At 39.1% G+C, this 20,848-nt stretch overlaps 3 protein-coding genes across 3 annotated transcripts; 1 reads left to right on the top strand and 2 right to left on the bottom strand.

The window, feature by feature from the left end:
* Positions 1-559: 559 nt before the first annotated feature.
* Positions 560-7,987, top strand: LOC103515247. Its single transcript, XM_026827996.1, has 10 exons — positions 560-756; positions 1,380-1,590; positions 1,852-2,163; positions 3,192-3,668; positions 4,145-4,259; positions 4,824-4,956; positions 5,831-5,973; positions 6,507-6,713; positions 7,054-7,191; positions 7,800-7,987. Exons 1-10 carry the CDS (start codon positions 560-562, stop codon positions 7,970-7,972), a joined length of 2,106 nt encoding a protein of 701 aa, XP_026683797.1. The 3' UTR covers positions 7,973-7,987.
* A 214-nt stretch (positions 7,988-8,201) lies between these two features.
* Positions 8,202-8,889, bottom strand: LOC103515246. The gene is made up of 2 exons (XM_026827995.1): positions 8,673-8,889; positions 8,202-8,332 (listed from the first exon to the last, which is right to left on the bottom strand). The coding sequence occupies exons 1-2, from the start codon at positions 8,887-8,889 to the stop codon at positions 8,202-8,204; spliced, it is 348 nt and encodes a 115-aa protein (XP_026683796.1).
* A 3,466-nt stretch (positions 8,890-12,355) lies between these two features.
* LOC113469938 lies at positions 12,356-14,405 on the bottom strand. Its single transcript, XM_026827994.1, has 2 exons — positions 14,200-14,405; positions 12,356-12,737 (listed from the first exon to the last, which is right to left on the bottom strand). The coding sequence occupies exons 1-2, from the start codon at positions 14,403-14,405 to the stop codon at positions 12,371-12,373; spliced, it is 573 nt and encodes a 190-aa protein (XP_026683795.1). The 3' UTR covers positions 12,356-12,370.
* Between the last annotated feature and the right edge of the window lie 6,443 nt (positions 14,406-20,848).

The raw sequence follows: 20,848 nt of genomic DNA, 5'->3' as shown, positions 1-20,848 counted from the left end.
TAAAAACAGATAAACAAAATACAGTCGAACCTGGATAAACGAGAATCCAAGGGACCAGCTCATTTCATCGACTGCTCCTGGGACTTTTACGAGATCCAAAGGATACTCTGGTGAGCTTTTGTAACAAAATGCGATCGGTCATTTTTTTTTTTTTCAACCCACTTTAACAATCTCTTGTCTTTTGCGGGACCTCTCTTAGTTATATTTTTGTGTAAAGACGGATAAGCTTGAGGTACTCCAGCATGGCCTTCGCTCCCTCAGGCTCATCAAGCAGGGAGGGCTTGCTGCTCAAGGATGAACGTACAGGTGCATAGCGGACGCAGTCTAATAGGTGTTTGACTCTAAGGTTTTCACCACAGGAACATCATCATTTTCTTTACTTCCAACTTCCGACAATAATTATTTATTTATATAATCTTGTGCAATCTTGAGGACCATGTATTAATGTAGGTATTATACATTATACGGCTTAAAAGGACGCCATTATCAAGTCAGATCACAATTAAGAAATTCATTATAGGTTTTAAACTAGGTGGTACATAGGAACATAGGTACCAACATGGCCTCTATATCTGACTCTGCATTGAAAAATTCAACTGAAAACCGTAGAAACCACATTGGTTGCACCTCTCATGGTAGTACCAACATGGCCTCTATATCTGACTCTGCATTGAAAAATTCAACTGAAAACCGTAGAAACCACATTGGTTGCACCTCTCATGGTAGCGTTGGAAATATCAAATGCAAACAGGTTGTGTTATAGCGTAATAGTCCAAGGATGACGTACTAACGTATTTTGTAGATAGAGAGTGCTGTATTCACATGGTCTCAACTTTACAGTCATGTTATATTGTGGTGTCACGCTTGGTAGCACATCTCGCCCTCTTCTGATTAAACTTGAAACCGGGGGGGGGGGGCGGCTGCCCCCCCCCCCCTAGAAAATTTCAAAAAGTATGCAACCTTGAAGGGGTTACACAAAAAGTTTAAAAATCGCCTGCAGCGCTGAAAATTTTACTTTTGGTGAGGCTGCATTTCTCAAGACTGTTAGACCAAATTTTTCAAAAATTTCACCTGCGGCTAATTCATTTTGCTCATGTTAGCGTTCACCTATAAAGGTAGATATGTGCCTCATGCTTGTCACGAATTAATTTTTGATGTACCTAATACTTGGATATTTTTCTATACATTTCTTATCCTAATTATAGTACAGTAAAAATCGACAAACCGCGGCTGCCCCCCTAGACCCGATGCTGGATACGCCCATGCATTGATCCGAATATTGGGTAGATTTTCCCGTGTGCCTGTTGGAAGAAGGCAAAGGGCAAAGATATCAGGTATCAGATCTAACATTTACAAACCGTTTATCAATTTATTACTAGGCAATCTAGGCATACCTTATCTAAACTTTCTTTGAATTCCAGATTTCGTCTGGACGGTATCGAACGAAACCCGAACGTAATGCAAACAGACTACGTTGTTCCTTACACTCCCAAAGGCAATGAGTTTTTCAAGTTCAAGCTCATCATGGACACCTTGATTCCTGGCAGCAGCTACTTGTTTCCCAACGAGAGATTTACGCCTATAGAAAGGGTAAGTTTACGGGAGTACCTTATTTTAAATTTTCGTTGTCGTCTAGATCTAGGACGTAATCCCGATTCCTAATAGTTGGAGGTGCCTTTTTGTTCCTCTTAGGTAGACTAGTTAAAATTAAATCTTCAGGATCTTCTTCTTCTTTTGCTTTGCCATGTTCCCGTTCAAATGGGGTCGGCATTTTTCGTCAGCCTTTTCCAATCGTTCACTTCAGGATCAATAGATAACATTGATAGAACTTTTTCCCTTCTCTTTCCTCAGTGTACTCTTCACTGGATGCTGAGTAACTCTGTGGACCAATGGGAGCGTGGAGACGAGTCCGTCACTTGCGGTAGACTGGCCAATTACGAGCAGCGATTTGCCAACGCGCGGCCCCGTTTCCGTCGTGAGGCCAAACCTGTGGCAAACCCGCAACTTCCAGCCGGGACCTGGGTGGCCAATGGGAACCGAGATGAGGGAACTTTCCCCGACTTGAACCGAAACTATCAGCCCGGCGGCATCGGCAATGGTGGCTTTCCTGACTCTCGCTCTCCTTCACTGGATAGACCAATAGACCGTCTGCAGCCTGACCAGTAAGTATTTTTTGGTGATTTTACAAAAGCCTCAAAAGATCAAAAGTTAAGCCCATCTTTTACGGAATGGCAGGTTACACCTGCCATTCCGTAGAGTGTAGAGGAACTATGTAATATGTATATATGTATTATCACTGACACTACTTAGTAGGATCAGTAGCAATAGCAAATCGTCTGCTCCTTCAAAAAGATAAAGAGTGACATTATCAGAATTCTCATTTCATCACTATTCACTAAGTAACCTAATGTAATATCCCCTAAAACCTAAAAGAAGATTTTAAAATTCCAATCTGGCAAATGAGTTTGATGCTGACGCTTCGGAGTGACAGTGTCAACCGTTCCTTGTCGTTACATATCGTTAGTATAAAATTCCAATCTGGCAAATGAGTTTGATGCTGACGCTTCGGAGTGACAGTGTCAACCGTTCCTTGTCGTTACATATCGTTAGTATTAGGTACATTCTAGACATCACCGGAATCCGGAAGTACCTATCTCATGAATCAGTTGGTAATGACGACAGCCGGATTTTCTGAGACGGGTGTGGTCTGCCAGTTACTCTGAAGTTTAAGCTATTGTTCTAACCATAGATATACATTTGCATAAACAGTTCGACAGGACTGTGTAACTGTGATGCTACATGAGATTCGTATATTCAAGCTGTTAAACGAATTCCTGTTGATAAACTTAGGTTCATAGGTAGTAGCTGTTTGCTGGTTGTTAGTTTCTATCCATAGGCTAATATGAGATAGTTTACAAGTTTACATGGACAAAGATTTTCTACTTTTCAATATAATTCTGAGAGTTCAACATTTCTTGCCAGCCTGGTTTGAATGGAGAGCAGCGCGTCTGCCTTGTAAGCACTAGGCTGCACATAGGTACATGCCTATGCTGTAAGTGTGAACTTTCTGACAAATGTCAATTCAAGGCATAGTTTCAAACAATGAAACTTTGCACTGTTCGGAAAGGTAGGAGGTTGTCTCTGTTTTCAGCAACGGCTTACACAATTTATTTCCAGTTTTAACTCACTAGTCAATAGGAAATTCACTCCTATTTAACCTAAATCGTTATACTGATAGATTATGCCGTGACTTTGTGAAGATTCATCTTGAAAAGAAGAACATCAGTGAAGAGTACAAGTTCCTAACTCATTATCCCTTTTTCTCCACAGGTGATCTGGCTCAGTTGGCTCTCCTGCAAGGTCCGTCCCAGTTCGGTGTTCGGCTCGGCGTCCCCGGAGGTTGGAACGATACCCTCATTCCCAAGTACTACTTCCTGCGGGAACCCCTCAAGGATTCCCTCAGTGAAGCCGACGTGCGAGGAGACATCGATGGTCTCCTGCTCGCTCTCAACGTTTACGAGTGGAGCCGACAAACCACGAACCTGAAGCTGTCTCAAGTCCTGGACATGTATTACTCGGACCGAGGCGTGTTTGACAAGAACTTCCGGGTGTGCCGACGAAACGATCTCATCCAAGCGGTCACTCAGTCCAATACGCTACAAGATCAGGTAAAATTGATGTCAAATAAAACATTGCCCACTTATTACAATTACAAAATTACAACAACAATTGGTAGCCTCAAATGTGATCAACCCTGGGATACTAAAACTAACTCTTAAAGCACCTGAAGGAGCGATTTTTTTTGTACAAGAAGTAATGAGCGAAATATTTTGAATGCATTACTTACGACGGATATTACACGTCAGCCTCAGTAACAATGAAAATATGTATAGCATATCATCTACCTATATGAGTTTTCCTAGAAGCGCAGTGCATTGCACACCAACGTAAAAGGTCGAACATGTAACAATGAAAATATGTATAGCATATCATCTACCTATATGAGTTTTCCTAGAAGCGCAGTGCATTGCACACCAACGTAAAAGGTCGATGGAACCGCTAATCTCAGAGATTATAATGAGCGTACATAGGTAAATACAATGTCTGCCAAAATGTGTTACAATTTTGTTTTTATTTTTTTCAGACACAAAACTTTGCTTACATCTTGCAAAATGAGCTGACCGAGTCTGTCAACTTGGAGGAACCTGCCATCAACGCTTTCTCTCAAACTGCAGTGTCCAAACTGAACTCCTATATCTGTAAGTGCCCATAGGAGAAAGTAGAATTATTGTACTCTTTGGTAGCAACTGGGGTAAAACTTAATGGATGCGAACATTAAATTGGTTTGAACCTGCAAAATTTGAGAATTTCGGGGATTGGGCAGTTTGCATTTTTACTCCGCGGAGTGAGCGACTTTCGCTCATTTAGCGAATTCAATGATTGAGCCTAACATGTGGGTATATTAAGTTGTTGGAAATTTGATATTCCCACTACAAGACGTGGGTAATTTGTCATCTCCACCAACAGATACTCGTACATGGGAATTTTTGGCATCTCCACCAATAGATACATAGGGATTTTTTTTTTGCATATTTAAGCTTATTTATAAACCAAAAGACACCTGGAACCCGTATAGAGTTCTTGACATCTCCTCAAGAAAATTATTTATTTTTGATACCTCAAAAGATAAATTAATGATGATAGTAGAGTAGGTAATGATACCTAGCTCAGGGAATAATGAATGTTCCAGCAATTTAATCCTAATGATATCTATTGAATATACCTACTATACTGATTTTTTTCTCTTAAATTTAATTCCTCAGCTACCCTCAGAAATGAAGCCGCCTGCTGGAATAACGGTGACCCCAACCAAGTTGTCGAACCAAGACCTGGCGTAGAACTTTACCTGGTCATCGACTGCTCCTGGGACTTTTACGAGATCCAAAGGATACTCTGGTGAGCTTTTGTAACAAAATGCGATCGGTCATTTTTTTTTTTTCAACCCACTTTAACAATCTCTTGTCTTTTGTGGGGCCTCTCTTAGTTATATTTTTGTGTAAAGACGGATAAGCTTGACGTACTCCAGCATGGCCTTCGCTCCCTCAGGCTCATCAAGCAGGGAGGGCTTGCTGCTCAAGGATGAACGTACAGGTGCATAGCGGACGCAGTCTAATAGGTGTTTGACTCTAAGGTTTTCACCACAGGAACATCATCATTTTCTTTACTTCCCAGCTTCCGACAATAATTATTTATCCATAGTATTTTGCGTTGCGAAGGGTGTTCTATTACGTCTATGCTTTTTTAAAACCATAAACGAGCACTTTGATATTAATTTATTTTATAATTTATTATCAATCGAATTACCTCGGTGGTGTAGTGGTCAACACGCTCAGGAGAGAGAGAGTTCAATTCCGGCCAAGTTACTTATGGTATTTCATCCTTAACATTCCTTGAGCCTCAAGAAGTACTTTGCGGTCTCGGGGGGGAAAAAACATTGCTTGAGAATTTAACCACAACTTCTTCTTCGCCTTTTCCCGTGTACAGACGGGGTCGGCGTTTTTCGTCAGCCTCTCAATCAGCCCTAACTAGAGTGATTGCTTTGGGCTGACATTTGGTTTTGGCTACAAATTTTACGAGTGAATGCCCTACGCACTCAACTTTTTGCTATTTCTTTAGCAAGGGGAATTCAGGCTGGTCTACTCTCTCTTTTATCCCCCAGCCAGAACCAGATAATTTAACCACAACAATAGTAAGTAATAAATTATTATTGCTGGGGGAAAAAGGGACTCTTTAGTCGAGCAGTCTAAATAAGCATTATTTGAACTCACAGGTACATGATCGATCAGCTGGAGATCAGCAAATACGGCAGCTCCATTACAGTTCTCAATGCTAAGGATGGGTTCAGAATTATCAACACAACTGAGAGTTCACTGGACGTCCTGAGTCAATTCAACAGGACTTACTACTACTCTTGTAAGTTACACTCCGCCTTCTGAGAGAAACAATCAATAACATATTATATATTATTGATGAGCTGCCCAAAGTCTGATTTGCCAGATGACCCAGTATACTACTCAAACAGAATTGTTACATTAAAATCAAATTGAAAAGATTACAAAAAAAAAAAAAAAAAAAAAAAAAAAAAAAAAAAAAAAAAAAAAAAACATGGATATTAATATGAACAGTCACATTTTCCAACTACATATGTACATATTTGCACAAATAATAATTTTACTTTCTCTCTCGGATGGCTTGACCGATTTGGATGAAATTTGGCAAAAATATTCACCACATAAAGGAAATTTTTTAGCTCGACGACAGGTCTAGAAGGGCCCTTTTTTTTCAAGATACTTCTACAGATCATTGGACCAATAGAACTTAAATTTGACATGAAAATTCCGTTGTACTCTCAAGTCTTCCCCAATCTCTCAGAATCGTTGTAAGGGTTTGATGGTAGAGATTGTCTTAGACAATAATCACGCCCTGTAGTAACTTTCACTCTTTAGATGCACGAGGTTTCGACTTCTCCCGTTTGGTCAGCGTACTCCGAGATGACTTCCGGTATCTTCAGGACCACGAGAGAATCAACCGCATCTCAGGTGGCAGACCCCGGGTTGTGTTGTTCATTCCCGCCCAGACCGGAGCCATGTCTTACACCGACGACAGAAGTTACACCTGGCAGACACTGCAGTACTTCAGAAATCAAATACCAGGTATGTGTCGTTTGATTCTTTTCGGGTGGCATCGGTGGGACCACATTAAATTTAACATTTTTAGGAGAAACTTCAAGACACGGCGAAACATCCTTTCAAGTCGTGGTTTGTGGAACACTGGATTATTTTTCAATTCGTGAAACCTGCTGTAATATCCATGACTATTTTGACCATCGAGATAAAAAAAAAAAAGACTAGTCAGGATTTAAAATTAGGGTCTGGATTGAGAGTGCATAATTTTGTATTGCCTCTGAAAGCAAGTGTTGACTCGATTTGCGTGACTATTCCAATGTTCAACTTCAAAGCATTCATTTTGACCTCTAACCCGTCCTTGTTTCAGACGTATCCTTCATGTTCCTGTCCTATGGAACGCGGGACAGATTCCAGTCCTACGTGACAGATCCCCGGGATATCTTCACGTTACAAACAGGAGATCCTCAGACCTCGATCGATCCGGTGATCGCTAGACTACGAAACTGTAAGTAGGAGGTACCTCTTGGGAAATGACCATCCTGACAGTGTTATGGTGGGTTTCACCAATGACTTAATGGGACATTTCACTAGTGGGAGAATTTTTAACCATCCAAAAAGGAGTTTTTAATGGTTCAAACAGGAGTTTTCAAAAAATCCTCCTTTTTGGAGCTCTAAAAACTCCTTTTCGGATTTTTAAAAACTAATTTTTGGATAATTGAAAAATCTTCCATTAATGAAATCTCTCAATAAGTCATTGGTGAAACCCACCATCAGAGTGGTCAGAAAAGAGTTAGAAATCAGGGTTAGTTAGCAGACTGGGGAAATTGTTTTGTATTTTATGCTAAAGTCGAGACAAATCTGTATACTTTCTTCAAAAGTTCACATAATAGGTGCCATATCCATCTTCATATGAGAGATGCAATATTTCTTAGGTTTCTATGGGTGGAAGTCTAGGGTGCTGATGGCACTGCAGCTTTGACTTGATTTAAATATTACGGTTAAAGATTTGTATGTGATGGAAATTTGTTTAGACTGTAGTGGTGGGACAGGTAGTCCCATTATTCCAGAAATGCAGAATATTGATAAAATTTCAACACTTCTTTCTACATACAGTACAGAAACGTTTGATCAATCCCATGTGTGGCTCGAACTGGTATGGAGAATGGTATGATAACATCCAATACATCGACTATGTGGAGCCCAATGGAATCAACTATTACAAACTGGTGTCCAACTACTTCTATAACTCACAGAACCCTAGAATCAGGGTAAGTGCAACAAAGTAGAAATCTCCTAAGTCCTAAAGCTACTTCGTTCAAGAAGGTACTGTGCTATTTTAGACCTGTTTTGTTAAAAATATAGACCGCGGAATACAGGTGTACGATTAACATAATTTAAAATAGCTTCATGTTACATGGTTCAGAACCCTAGATCTTTACATAAATATTTGAAAAAAAAAAAAAAATAAAATAAAAAAAAAAATAAACCGTGATCCCAAGAAAAATCGACAAGTACCTATGTAGCGATCACCGGATCGATCGAGGTCTGAGGATCTCCTGTTTGTAACGTGAAGATATCCCGGGGATCTGTCACGTAGGACTGGAATCTATCCCGCGTTCCATAGGACAGGAACATGAAGGATACGTCTGAAACAAGGATGGGTTAGAGGTCAAAATGAATGCTTTGAAGTTGAACATTGGAATAGTCACGCAAATCGAGTCAACACTTGCTTTCAGAGGCAATACAAAATTATGCACTCTCAATCCAGACCCTAATTTTAAATCCTGACTAGTCTTTTTTTTTTTTATCTCGATGGTCAAAATAGTCATGGATATTACAGCAGGTTTCACGAATTGAAAAATAATCCAGTGTTCCACAAACCACGACTTGAAAGGATGTTTCGCCGTGTCTTGAAGTTTCTCCTAAAAATGTTAAATTTAATGTGGTCCCACCGATGCCACCCGAAAAGAATCAAACGACACATACCTGGTATTTGATTTCTGAAGTACTGCAGTGTCTGCCAGGTGTAACTTCTGTCGTCGGTGTAAGACATGGCTCCGGTCTGGGCGGGAATGAACAACACAACCCGGGGTCTGCCACCTGAGATGCGGTTGATTCTCTCGTGGTCCTGAAGATACCGGAAGTCATCTCTTTCCGAACAGTGCAAAGTTTCATTGTTTGAAACTATGCCTTGAATTGACATTTGTCAGAAAGTTCACACTTACAGCATAGGCATGTATGTGCAAAATGTACATACACATTGCATGTAATTTTGACACATTTTTCCGAACAGTGCAAAGTTTCATTGTTTGAAACTATGCCTTGAATTGACATTTGTCAGAAAGTTCACACTTACAGCATAGGCATGTACCTATGTGCAAAATGTACATACACATTGCATGTAATTTTGACACATTGCGTCATGTTCACAAAAATCCCAAACACTATTGTTAAGAAATGTTGAAATAACTATAAGCGATTTTTCGCCGACACCCATGTGCATCATATCCAATGTGCTCTGTGAACCCAACACCCATCTGAAGAACATTCATCAAATCATCATACTATACATTTATCTCGTGCGCCCAATGCATTTCATGTCGTAGGTTGATTAGTTGACCTACTTCAGGCCAAGTGTCAACCTAACCTCAGTTCTTACTCATAAGGTCTATTCCGAGCATTTCAATGCTATTAATATTACTGTTAATAAATGTTACTGTTGTTTTATTAGGGTTTAATTGTATGAGAGGTTACAGTGGTAGTTAGCATACGTTAACCCATGAGAGACCTAGATTAAAGTCACACCAAACTTGACCGAACCCTTCTCTCTTTTTCGTTAATATCTCAGTCACTCGACGTCAGAGTGCATCGGGGATTTGTCTATTAGTTAAAAAACAAAATTTCTTTGACATATTTACTCAGTACCGGTCTGGAGTTTAGAAGCGGTTGAATTTCAGCAAGATCCAACGAAGAAAAAAGTTCGTCTCTTATGGGTTAATAGAGATTTGTGGCTTTGTCATTGTTCTAGTGATCGTTTTAGTCAAGGGCGTTGCTGATATGAAATACGTTGAAGGAAGTTCTCATTTCTACTATGTAACTGTTGCTTTTTCAACACTATTTCTTTACTTAAAGAGAAGTACATCACCTGAGTAGGGCAACATGATGATTCTAGCTCAGGTCACATGAGTTTTGTGGTCAAGAGCTGGACTTGTTAGTTCATATTTCTTAGCATTTTAGGTATAAGTTTAAAATAGGTTTAAAAAAAAAAAATGAACGTACAATTAGCCAAACAGGTAGTTTGAATCATTTGTATTTTTCCTCATGAGTTAAAATCAAACATTTTCCCTCCTATAGAAATACAAAACTTATACTGAGATCCGGTGAACACCTACTTTGTGACCAAAGATAAGTTGCATTACTCATCTCCATAAATAGGGATTATCTACGTCTCATTAAATTGAACTATCTACCTTATGCATGGAAAACCAACATGAAAAACAGAAAGATACGAAAACATCCAGTTGTTTATGATTCACAAGCACGGTTCTCATAAAACTAATTGGCTAGTCACCAAAGTTATGGGTTATCCCTTATGCATGGAAAACCAACATGAAAAACAGAAAGATACGAAAACATCCAGTTGTTTATGATTCACAAGCACGGTTCTCATAAAACTGATTGGCTAGTCACCAAAGTTATGGGTTATCTAGTAGTCATAGTCAGAGCTGTTTAGGACGATGAGCAATCTCAGCATACAATAACAAATACCGTCCATATTAAACAGCAGAATAGACCATCTTTTTCAAGGTCAGGAAAATGATATTCTTCATGTTAGACTAATCGTAGGCATGCAGTGCCTTGGGAAAACCTGTTTCACTTATGTATATGTATTTAGATATTTACAATACCTATACATATTATGTTGTAATTTTCACAATGTATCACATATGTAGATGTGTCAGCTATCATTAATCTACCTACGTGAGACCTATTGTAGTAGATGTGTTTGAGCTACGGTATACAATATGTATACTTATAAAGGAAGTCTGGTTTATGATGTGATTTGTACCACCTTTATTCCCAAATATATGATATATATCAATCTTTTATTAGACGAACTGCTCAACTATTGAGTTGCCAATTGACACAGTATACTAAATCAGACACAAATGTTATAAATTTCAAAGAATTAACTTGACGATGGGATTAGTACACTAAATAAGGAGAAAGACCTACCAAGGTCGATAGGCAACTCATTTTTTTTATATATTTATAGATAGGTACCTAATAATTACAAAAGGCAAGGTATTAACTATGATGTTTAGGTTTTCATTGGACATCAGTTGGTCTCTTTATATTTACTGAGGTTTTCATTGGACAATTTGGACATCAGTTGCCATTTTACTGTGGTGGCTTTTATCTTATTGATACAAAATGTTAATAAAAAATAAAAGTGATTTCTGATACATGTGTTTTCTGTTGTATCACCCAGTACATTCGGGATGACTCGTAGAAATATGTCTAATTTGGATTTATTCAGTTTCTAATTCTCAAAGTGGAACTAGGTGCAGGACTCCAGGTAGGCTATTAAATTACACAACGCCTTAGTCATTTGTATGTAAATTAATATCCTAGGAGTTAGGGTCCCAGAGAGCCTGGAGGCGTTAGAACATTGTTAAGTCATTAAATAACCAACGCCTGCATGACAACGTGTGTGAAATGATTTCATCAGAGAAATCTAATCCAATCTTAAATTCTTCATTAATCATGAGGATCAAGAGGTAACTTGAATCGTCGCCAATTGCCGGGCGTGAGATTTTCATTTTGAATAATTTGAATCTTGTTGCAGTAGGTAGGTACTTGAATAACATTGTTCTAGCTTCGAAGGATAAAGGCTACATCCATGTTTAGTTTGTTCAAATGGCTTTCTTTTGTAGATTTGCAGTCACTAATTTTGAGTCCCTGGTACCCTAATTTGCCTGTATTGGATTTCAGAGAAAGCCGGATGAAATTGTCTCAGCCCCTTTATAGGTATGAACATACAAACAAGGAAACTTTTTACTTTTTATTACACGCCTTAGTCATTTGTATGTAAATTAATATCCTAGGAGTTAGGGTCCCAGAGAGCCTGGAGGCGTTAGAACATTGTTAAGTCATAATAGAAAAAGGGTCAAACGCACAGGATGTACCTACAAATGTAGATCCTCGAAGATGATAGTAAAAAGTGAAAGTTGCTAGGCTCCCAACCAAGTCGGATTCTTTAGGGTACAACCATATGGTGACATTGAGAGAACAATGCAGTAAAAGCATCAGAATACCTCTGTATATCGATTAATGTTGAAATTAATGTGAGTAGGTATAATGTTAACAGACAACGATATCTAAGTATGTAGAAACGTTTGTACTATCGGAGTTATTCAACTAGGTACATATTTGATAGTGTGATTAATGTTGACTGAAATGTTCATACCTACCTTCTACAGAACTGAAAATGTTCATACAACAAAATGTTTCCCCTAGTTGCCTCCTGCCAACTTCATCTCTTACATGTCACCTCTTACCAACCTTCCTTGGATACTCGTATGAAGAGGAAGAGGAGGATACCTGAATTGACTTGTTGGACGTCGCTACAACAACAACAACAACAACAACATCTCTTACCTGCCAGTGTGGCTGCCCACTTATTATCGATACTGTTGGGCGGAATTGACTTGTTGGACGTCGCTACAACAACAACATCTCTTACCTGCCAGTGTGGCTGCCCACTTATTATCGATACTGTTGGGTGGAATTGATAGCGCTGGCTGATAAGCATTCTCCAACGGAACAGACGACCGGCCCGCGGGCACAGACTGCGAGCCCTGGTTCCTTCTCGAGTTGATGGGGTTCTGGAAGGCCGTGTTATAGGAACTCTGTTGGAAGTTGTTTCTCTGGACCGAGGAGGACACGCCACCTAGTCGGGATTGCATGAGCGTTCTTACGTTGACAACTTGGGGTTGCATGCCGGCAGCGATACCGGCTATCAGAGAACCTGCTTTGAGAGCCCCCCACCTGTGGAACATGGAAGCATTCTAGCTTCGAAGGATAAAGGCTACATCCATGTTTAGTTTGTTCAAATGGCTTTCTTTTGTAGATTTGCAGTCACTAATTTTGAGTCCCTGGTACCCTAATTTGCCTGTATTGGATTTCAGAGAAAGCCGGATGAAATTGTCTCAGCCCCTTTATAGGTATGAACAATTGAACATACAAACAAGGAAACTTTTTACATGGAAGCATCTTTAGTCAGTGGACCTTGGCTCCGTAGTGTAACTCTAATGCAGTGAAAGTAATTTGCCGGCGCGGAGGTGGCGATTCACAATAGAAGGTAATTTTCTGAGTTTTTTTATTACTTACTACAGTATAGCGAGCTATACTAGTAATGAAAGTATTGCAATCGGTCCAAATTTTTACTACTAAATTTTGTCATCAACTTTTTCAACACAGAAAACACCAAATCTTCTGGTGACCCAGGTAAACAAGCCGGTTTTCATGTTCTGTATAACTTTCAGTAAAACTCGTAGTGTTCTGAGAAAACCTTGAGTAGCTCGCAGGGGAATGTCCTCAGACAACTCCTATGCTTTGAATTATATCTAATGAATATTTTTTGCCTGTTTTGAGTGTTTTGTTTTCCATAACAAAGAGACTAAGTCCATATTTTCCTTGCAATGGATCTCAATACCTATGTAATTTAGATACCTATGAGGGTAGCCACTCTATTTCTAGATATGTACACCTGTAATAATTCCATCCACACATATGTAGGTAAAAACACAGTTTGTCCCCTACAAGGTGTATTTACATTTGCATTCATATTATGATGCCTAATTATGAATTCTGGACATGTTTCCCAGATCTGCTATGTACATTTCTCACAAATTAGGTGTCGCTTGTGTACGTGTGACACAGCAAGATAATGGTCCTAAATTTCCAAATAACATCAGATACAATAGAGATCCAGCTTATCGTCTGGCTCTAGTATAGGCTAGGCCTTCTCAGTACACCATGTGACAGAGGTTATTACACCTTGGGTTTTCGAAAAAACCGCATACAGTCGTTGTTCTGTACATATTTGCACTATGGGAATTTTCTAAGCCAATTTCGCAATGGCTGGGCACATCCTTGTTCTTACACAATGTATTCCGTCCAGTGTAATTGTTGAGAATGTTTGTGCTATTGTTTTCTTTGTTCCTGGGAATTTACAATTATTTGCTCTCCCCATGTATGTTTGTTTTTCTCAAGCAGAGCCTGGTTCTTATGTTGTCACAAAATTCTTGAATTATACCTGTTACCGGTATACTAATGCATTTCAAACTCAGCTCGGAATTTATTCTAGCATTGTAGCGTTATTGCTAGCTTTCTACATATTAGCAACTCAAAATTTTGCTTACAAATTGGGCCTTTTGATCATATCCTAATCATCTATGTGCTCTATAGAATCTATAGCATTCTTCCTGTAATTATCAGTTTATCTTACTTGGTCATGATGATTCCATTCTGCACAGGACAAGAACTCAAAGTTTCAGAATCACTACCGCCATATCGACCACCTCGAAATATTCCGGTATCAAATGGATTTCTGTCTGGACTTCCGGATCTGAAATCAAAATCAAACGCTGTATTAGGTAATCTGGATTTGAAACAGTAAATTTCAGAAAATAGCGGACAATTACATATTTGCATTTGAATGTAGCTACATTATGTTTATGAGTTTGGTTTTCACCGTCATATGTATGTATGTATTGGTACACTCGGGTTGGGAGTTTGGAAGGCGATGTAGAGGAGATTATTGAAGCAAATGACAATGGTGTACCTAACCGTTATAGGCACATATTTGCATTTGAATGTAGCTACATTATGTTTATGAGTTTGGTTTTCACCGTCATATGTATGTATGTATTGGTACACTCGGGTTGTTAGTTTGGAAGGCGATGTGAAGCAAATGACAATGGTGTACCTAACCGTTATAGGCGATTGATCCTTGGAGTTTACCTACAAGTCGAAATGACTGTCGTACTGTGGACTACGGTATGGTGGGTGGTGGGGGAATGAAATTCGATTCACTTTGAGATGGATCTGGGAAATGTAAGTAACCCTTGTAATGACTTAGGGGGCCACAAAGTGAGTTTAAACTCCTTTTAAGCAATCTGATTGGCTAAAATTTTTGGAATTTTTGAAATCAACCAATCAGATTACTTAAATCCCATTTCTTAATCCCCGAGAGTTAAACGTAAACCGAGTTTACCTTACCTTACCGCCGGGTTCTAACAGGCCGCTTGGGCCCAGGACCTCCAGAAAACAGCTTTTTCCACTTTTCCACCGAGTTTAAACTCACTTTATGGCCCGGCCTGAGTGTCCCGTTTAAACCTCACCTGTGCAGGAGTGCTGATGACAGCGTCCGCATGTCCATCGCATAGCCCTGATAATCCTCAATCTTCCTCACTAACGAGATCAGCGTATTCATTGTCATGGGCAACAGATTGTCCTTGTTGAAGTACATGGGGTACTTGTAGCATTCCAGGAGAGAGTCCGGGATAGAGGCTCGGACCTTGTCATGTTGCTGACAGCTTGTCAGGACCAGAGCGCAGATTAGTTTGACCAGCAACACCAGGCGGGGTTGCAACATCTTACCGCGGGGAGTCAGTCAGTCTGAAACATTGGAAATGGAGAAAGCAAGATGAACGATTGTAAAACATAATGTGTCTAATATGGGGGTTATGGAGAATTATTACATATTTATTATTTTTACAACACGACAACATCAGAACATACAAAATTCGTATAAATGAAAAATGATATAATGATACCCACCCGTAAAAGCAGAGCTTGTGCCACGGATGGAGAAAACTCATCCATGATGACAACTCATTGTCAACATCTCAAACCTCATCCGCCTTGTCTTGTCTATTAGAACAATCTTTTCCAAATTGGTCAGCTACCATGGCGTAGTAGTCACTACGCTCGCCTTGCACGCGGGAGACCCGTGTTCGATTCCGGCGGGGTCAAAAAAATTGTATCATGCAAATGATTGATTCCGCGACTGGCCGTTGCGGGGCCCACTCAGCCTCGTGAGGAAAATGAGTAGCTATGTGATATAAATGCGCATAGCGACCGGTGCCAGCATAGGTCATCATTAGGCGCTGGATTGTTGAGATATTTGGAAAACACTAATATGCTGTAGTGAGCACCAAAGTTGTGATATAATAAATGTGTATTATTAATAATAATACACAAAGAAACATTTATTTAGGCATTTATTATTTATATTTTCCAAATCAATCACAATTACACTTTAGATTACTTTAGAATAAATAGGATCTTGAGCCCTTATTTTGGCCCCTCACACATAGGATTTCTACAAGGAAGAATTCTCAAAGGGGTATTTTCTCATGAATGCACAGGAATCCCACGTCCATGAGAGAGGTATTCTACCTCGGAAGTATTAAATTATCATGAGAACCTAAAAAATCGGAAGTTGAGATACCAAATATATTACCCGAAAGAGACGATCCCTGACGAATAGAATTCTCTAATGTATAACATGCGGACATGACATTATTTACCTTGACTATTATTTTGGTATCGGTCAAAAAGTTCTCAATATAATGATACAAGGGACCTCCCACTCCCGCCTTGCTTAGTTTATTCAGGACAACTTATCAAGCGTATAACATGAGGACATGACATTATTTACCTTAACAATTATTTTGGTATCAGTCAAAAAGTTCTCAATATAATGATACAAGGGACCTCCCACTCCCGCCTTGCTTAGTTTATTCAGGACAACAGATTTGTTAACCCTCTCATACGCCTTAACAATATCCAAAGTTAGGGCTACAACGTATTCTTTATTTTGAAAGGCTGTAAGAACTTCATTTTCCAAACAGACTAGGTTATCCATAGTAGATCTAAATCTTCTGTTTCCACTCTGGAAGGGGTTGGATAAGGCACTCTTGTGATCTATGACCCACGTTAACCTCTTGTTGACAATCTTTTCCATAATTTTATTCGTGCAACTTAACAACGAAATTGGTCTGTAGTTCTGTGCAGAAAGTTTGTCCTTATTCGGTTTGAGAACTGGCGTGATAAGAGCAATTTTCCAACAATCTGGGAATCGTCCAGTCATCCAAATATAGTTACATACGCCTTAACAATATCCAAAGTTAGGGCTACAACGTATTCTTTATTTTGAAAGGCTGTAAGAACTTCATTTTCCAAACAGACTAAGTTATCCATAGTAGATCTAAATCTTCTGTTTCCACTCTGGAAAGGGTTGGATAAGGCACTCTTGTGATCTATGACCCACGTTAACCTCTTGTTGACAATCTTTTCCATAATTTTATTCGAGCAACTTAACAACGAAATTGGTCTGTAGTTCTGAGCAGAAAGTTTGTCCTTATTCGGTTTGAGAACTGGCGTGATAAGAGCAATTTTCCAACAATCTGGGAATTGTCCAGTCATCCAAATATAGTTAAAAAGTTCAAGTAACTTTTCCAGAGCCTCAAAGGGAAGTTGAATAATCATCTGATAACACACATTATCATGTCCAGCTTCCTGTCTTCCTTCTCTCTTCGATTTCGGGACGATAAGACCATAGCAGTTACAGTTCCCTCTGTCAAACCTCTTAAAAAAAAATCTTAAACGTAGCCTCCATGGCCTAGCGGGTATCACACTAGGCTTGCACACCGGAGGTGCCAGGTTCGACTCCGACGAATAAGTGAAAATATATACGACAGCCAGTTCACATCAACAGACTAAAAACGATCCGTAAAATAAAATAGCTAAGTTAGGTACCTACCTTCACCTGGTAAGTATTACAGGGAACTGAATAACTGCTTGATAAAAATCCTCCTAAAATACTTACTTACGCATAGAGACAGGTAGGTAATTCTGCTCAATTAAAATTTTCCGTCTCCTGAATTCCTCGCTGTACATTTCGTTAGATGAGTTTTTAACATAATTTAATGCCAACATGTTCGCTATCTGTTCTTTATCTGTAATAACTTCGTTATTTTCATTCTTAAGGCCAGAGACGGGATTATAGGGACGTTTACCCTTAACAAGACTTATTCGCTTCCACATGTCACCCTGGGAAATTGGTTCGTTTATCTTCTGAACGAAATCACACCAAGAATCTTCCTTACTTGCTTTTATTAATAATTTTACTTTCGCTTTTTTCCTCTTGTAATCAATCCAGTTATCCAGGGATCTATTTTTCAATGCAGAGTCAGATATAGAGGCCATGTTGGTACCTATGTTCCTATGTACCACCTAGTTTAAAACCTATAATGAATTTCTTATCTGACTTGATAATGGCGTCCTTTTAAGCCGTATAATGTATAATACCTACATTAATACATGGTCCTCAAGATTGCACAAGATTATATACCAGAATTCGAAGTTTTGTCACCTCTGAGCTTCAAAAGAGAATGGTCCAACAGTGATTACTGACATCAGAAGCATAAATAACAAAAAATACCTTTCTATTTTTTAATATTTCTACAGAGTATAGATCACTTTCAGAAATCCTTTCATCAGATTGTGTTCTGAATGCTCGTAAATATACTCCTACCCCAACACACACACGCAATCCGTTTTCTTCTATCATTTGTAGTTGTCTGTCTACAACTACCTGAAAACGGCTACTTTCCCTGTCGCGAATAATATCTCTAGTAGCGCGGTCAAACTTTCTTGACTTGGCGGGGCGGAGCACTACCGCGCTCCTTAATGTGTGGCTTTGGCTCCAAGAGAATGGTCCAACAGTGATTACTGACATCAGAAGCATAAATAACAAAAAATACCTTTCTATTTTTTAATATTTCTACAGAGTATAGCACTTTCAGAAATCCTTTCATCAGATTGTGTTCTGAATGCTCGTAAATATACTCTTATGTGTGGCTTTGGCTCCGAATCTCTGAGGTAGAAATGTAATGGAATACCTACTCAACTCCCAACTTCAAACAGTTTCTAACTTTACAAAGATGCTCACTGGAGTGTAACTATGAACTATCTATAGGCCGATTATATTACTGTAGTTAACTTATATTACTTATAGTTTACTAGCTCAGGTGAGAGGGAAAGGGAAGTGCTCTTGAACACTCCCGATATGTGCGGTTTAGACAGGATGTAGCAATAGGATTCGTATGTCTCAGCTTTGGAAAGAAAAATTGACTATCCTAGGTTTTTTTCAAGAGGTTTGATAGACGGAACTGTAACTCCTAAGGTCTTATCGTCCCGAAATCGTAGAGAGAAGGAAGACAAGATAGGAGGAGGCCAGCCGTTCCGAGAACGAACATTATCTATTCAGGATAAAATTCGCCCCGGGCGGGGTAGAACCCGCCGCGCTTACAAGGCAGATGGGCTTAATGAACTGATTGAGGGTAGAGGGGAATGTCCTGTTATTGAATTGGACACCTTACGCGGCAGACAACGGTGTCTACCTTAGTTGTTACAACAACGGAGTAGTTGCAGTTGGGTAAAAATTATGAATGAAAGGTCGATTCCTTCGTAAAAAAAGGGGAATGTCCTGTTATTGAATTGGACACCTTACGCGGCAGACAACGGTGTCTACCTTAGTTGTTACAACAACGGAGTAGTTGCAGTGGGGTAAAAATTATGAATGAAAGGTCGATTCCTTCGTAAAAAATTGTGAAAAACCCAAATTTGAAGTCAAAACTCCGAAAAAGTAACTTTAAAAGGTCGAAAATTCAATTTTCATTTGCCCATCTAATGAAAAAGTTCGAAGAGTAGTGACGTCAGACTTCAAGAAATGATGCGCAGAAACGTATGCGCACAAGCACTTAATGTGTTGCCTGCGAGGGAGCTTTGCTGGGGACAGTTGATGTGACGTCATAGCCTACAAGAGCGTATGCCGTGGCTTCAAAGTTCACGATTTACCGGTATTTTTTAAATGGATTTATCTCGGGCTTTAGAAGTCATAGAAGAAAAAGAAAAAAAATCCCTAGTTCCTCATTTTTTCTACTCTTTGACTTTGAAAGCTCATCTGAGTCAGCGCAACTGCTCTATTAGGTGACCATCCGGATACCAAGCACGTGCAACTTTACCTTCTTAACTTCAATGATTAATGATTATATATAGAAAATTGGTGTATTCAACATGCTATCGCCCGCCGCTGGCTATGTTAATTAAAGCTATATTTCGATCGATACGTACCACTCCCCCCCCCCCTTTAGGCGCTTTAACTATGTGTTAAAACATGTCGTTCGCGCCGGGATACCTACTTTTATAACCACATTTAAATTCTACATTTCATATGTCAAATGAAACTTTGATGACTGTATGGAACCTGGGAACCACTGCAAAGGGTAAAACTCAAAGTTTCGGTGTACAGGAAAGCTACTTCCAACCCTCCTGTTTACATGAGTTTATATACAAGTTTACATAGTTGCAAGAATAAGTATACAAAAACACAAAAAATGTTAGGACAACCCCTGCATTTCCAGACCCAGCCAAAACACCTGCTCTCTGTGCTATCTCATTTACCTAACTGCTGAGTACAATGTAGTTTCTATTTCTAGGTATATGTATATTTCTTTCATTCATGATTATAACCGTTAAGCAGATAGCAGATAGGTATAACCGTTAAGCAGATAGCTATTTTGAAAAATATTGTTTTAAAGATTTGTAAAACAATTATGTATTATAGCAAAATATTATCATTTTCCTTCTCGATTTTTACATTTTTAGTAAGTGTCGTGTATATCTATCCTTAAAAGTTACCCAGAACTTTTTATAATTGAATCAAAAGATCTTCGATTTCCTATCATAGGATAAAAGATTGTACCTACTTATTAGGACTATAGGCCCTATAGGGAATTCCCAAATTGTTTCATTAGTGGATGTGTCATTTATACCAATCTTCTTCCAAGTCTTCCATAGATTCTGGACACTGTCCAAACAGAGTTGGACATGACTGTGAAATAAAGATAAGCCTGCAGATCTGCATAACATTCTGAAATTTTCTCTGGAATCGTTTACTAATGCTTGCTATTTGGCTGTGTAGTTTTATCGTCATTCTATATCTATAATATATTTTGCAATTAGAATTGTTTATCTAATTTGTTTGTCCTCAGATGTCTCATCAAAGTCATACACATTAGTCACCG

The sequence above is a fragment of the Diaphorina citri genome, unplaced genomic scaffold, assembly GCF_000475195.1.
Source record: "Diaphorina citri unplaced genomic scaffold, Diaci psyllid genome assembly version 1.1 scaffold1302, whole genome shotgun sequence".
Classification (NCBI taxonomy): domain Eukaryota; kingdom Metazoa; phylum Arthropoda; class Insecta; order Hemiptera; family Psyllidae; genus Diaphorina; species Diaphorina citri.
The sequence above is the reverse complement of the archived record's forward strand: the minus strand, read 5'-3'. Positions and strand labels throughout refer to the sequence as shown.

What these genes read in the sequence shown, in the direction of transcription:
- LOC103515246 (XM_026827995.1), bottom strand. Translation starts at nt 8,889, where the DNA reads ATGTCAATTCAAGGCATAGTTTCAAACAATGAAACTTTGCACTGTTCG. An exon ending in CTTCAGAAATCAAATACCAG is followed by an intron (nt 8,333 to 8,672) that starts GTATGTGTCGTT and finishes TCCTTGTTTCAG; the next exon opens with ACGTATCCTTCATGTTCCTG.
- LOC113469938 (XM_026827994.1), bottom strand. Translation starts at nt 14,405, where the DNA reads ATGCAAATATGTAATTGTCCGCTATTTTCTGAAATTTACTGTTTCAAA. An exon ending in AATGGAATCATCATGACCAA is followed by an intron (nt 12,738 to 14,199) that starts GTAAGATAAACT and finishes CATGTTCCACAG; the next exon opens with GTGGGGGGCTCTCAAAGCAG.
- LOC103515247 (XM_026827996.1), top strand. Translation starts at nt 560, where the DNA reads ATGGCCTCTATATCTGACTCTGCATTGAAAAATTCAACTGAAAACCGT. An exon ending in ATCAAATGCAAACAGGTTGT is followed by an intron (nt 757 to 1,379) that starts GTTATAGCGTAA and finishes ATTTATTACTAG; the next exon opens with GCAATCTAGGCATACCTTAT. An exon ending in GATCGCTAGACTACGAAACT is followed by an intron (nt 7,192 to 7,799) that starts GTAAGTAGGAGG and finishes TTCTACATACAG; the next exon opens with TACAGAAACGTTTGATCAAT.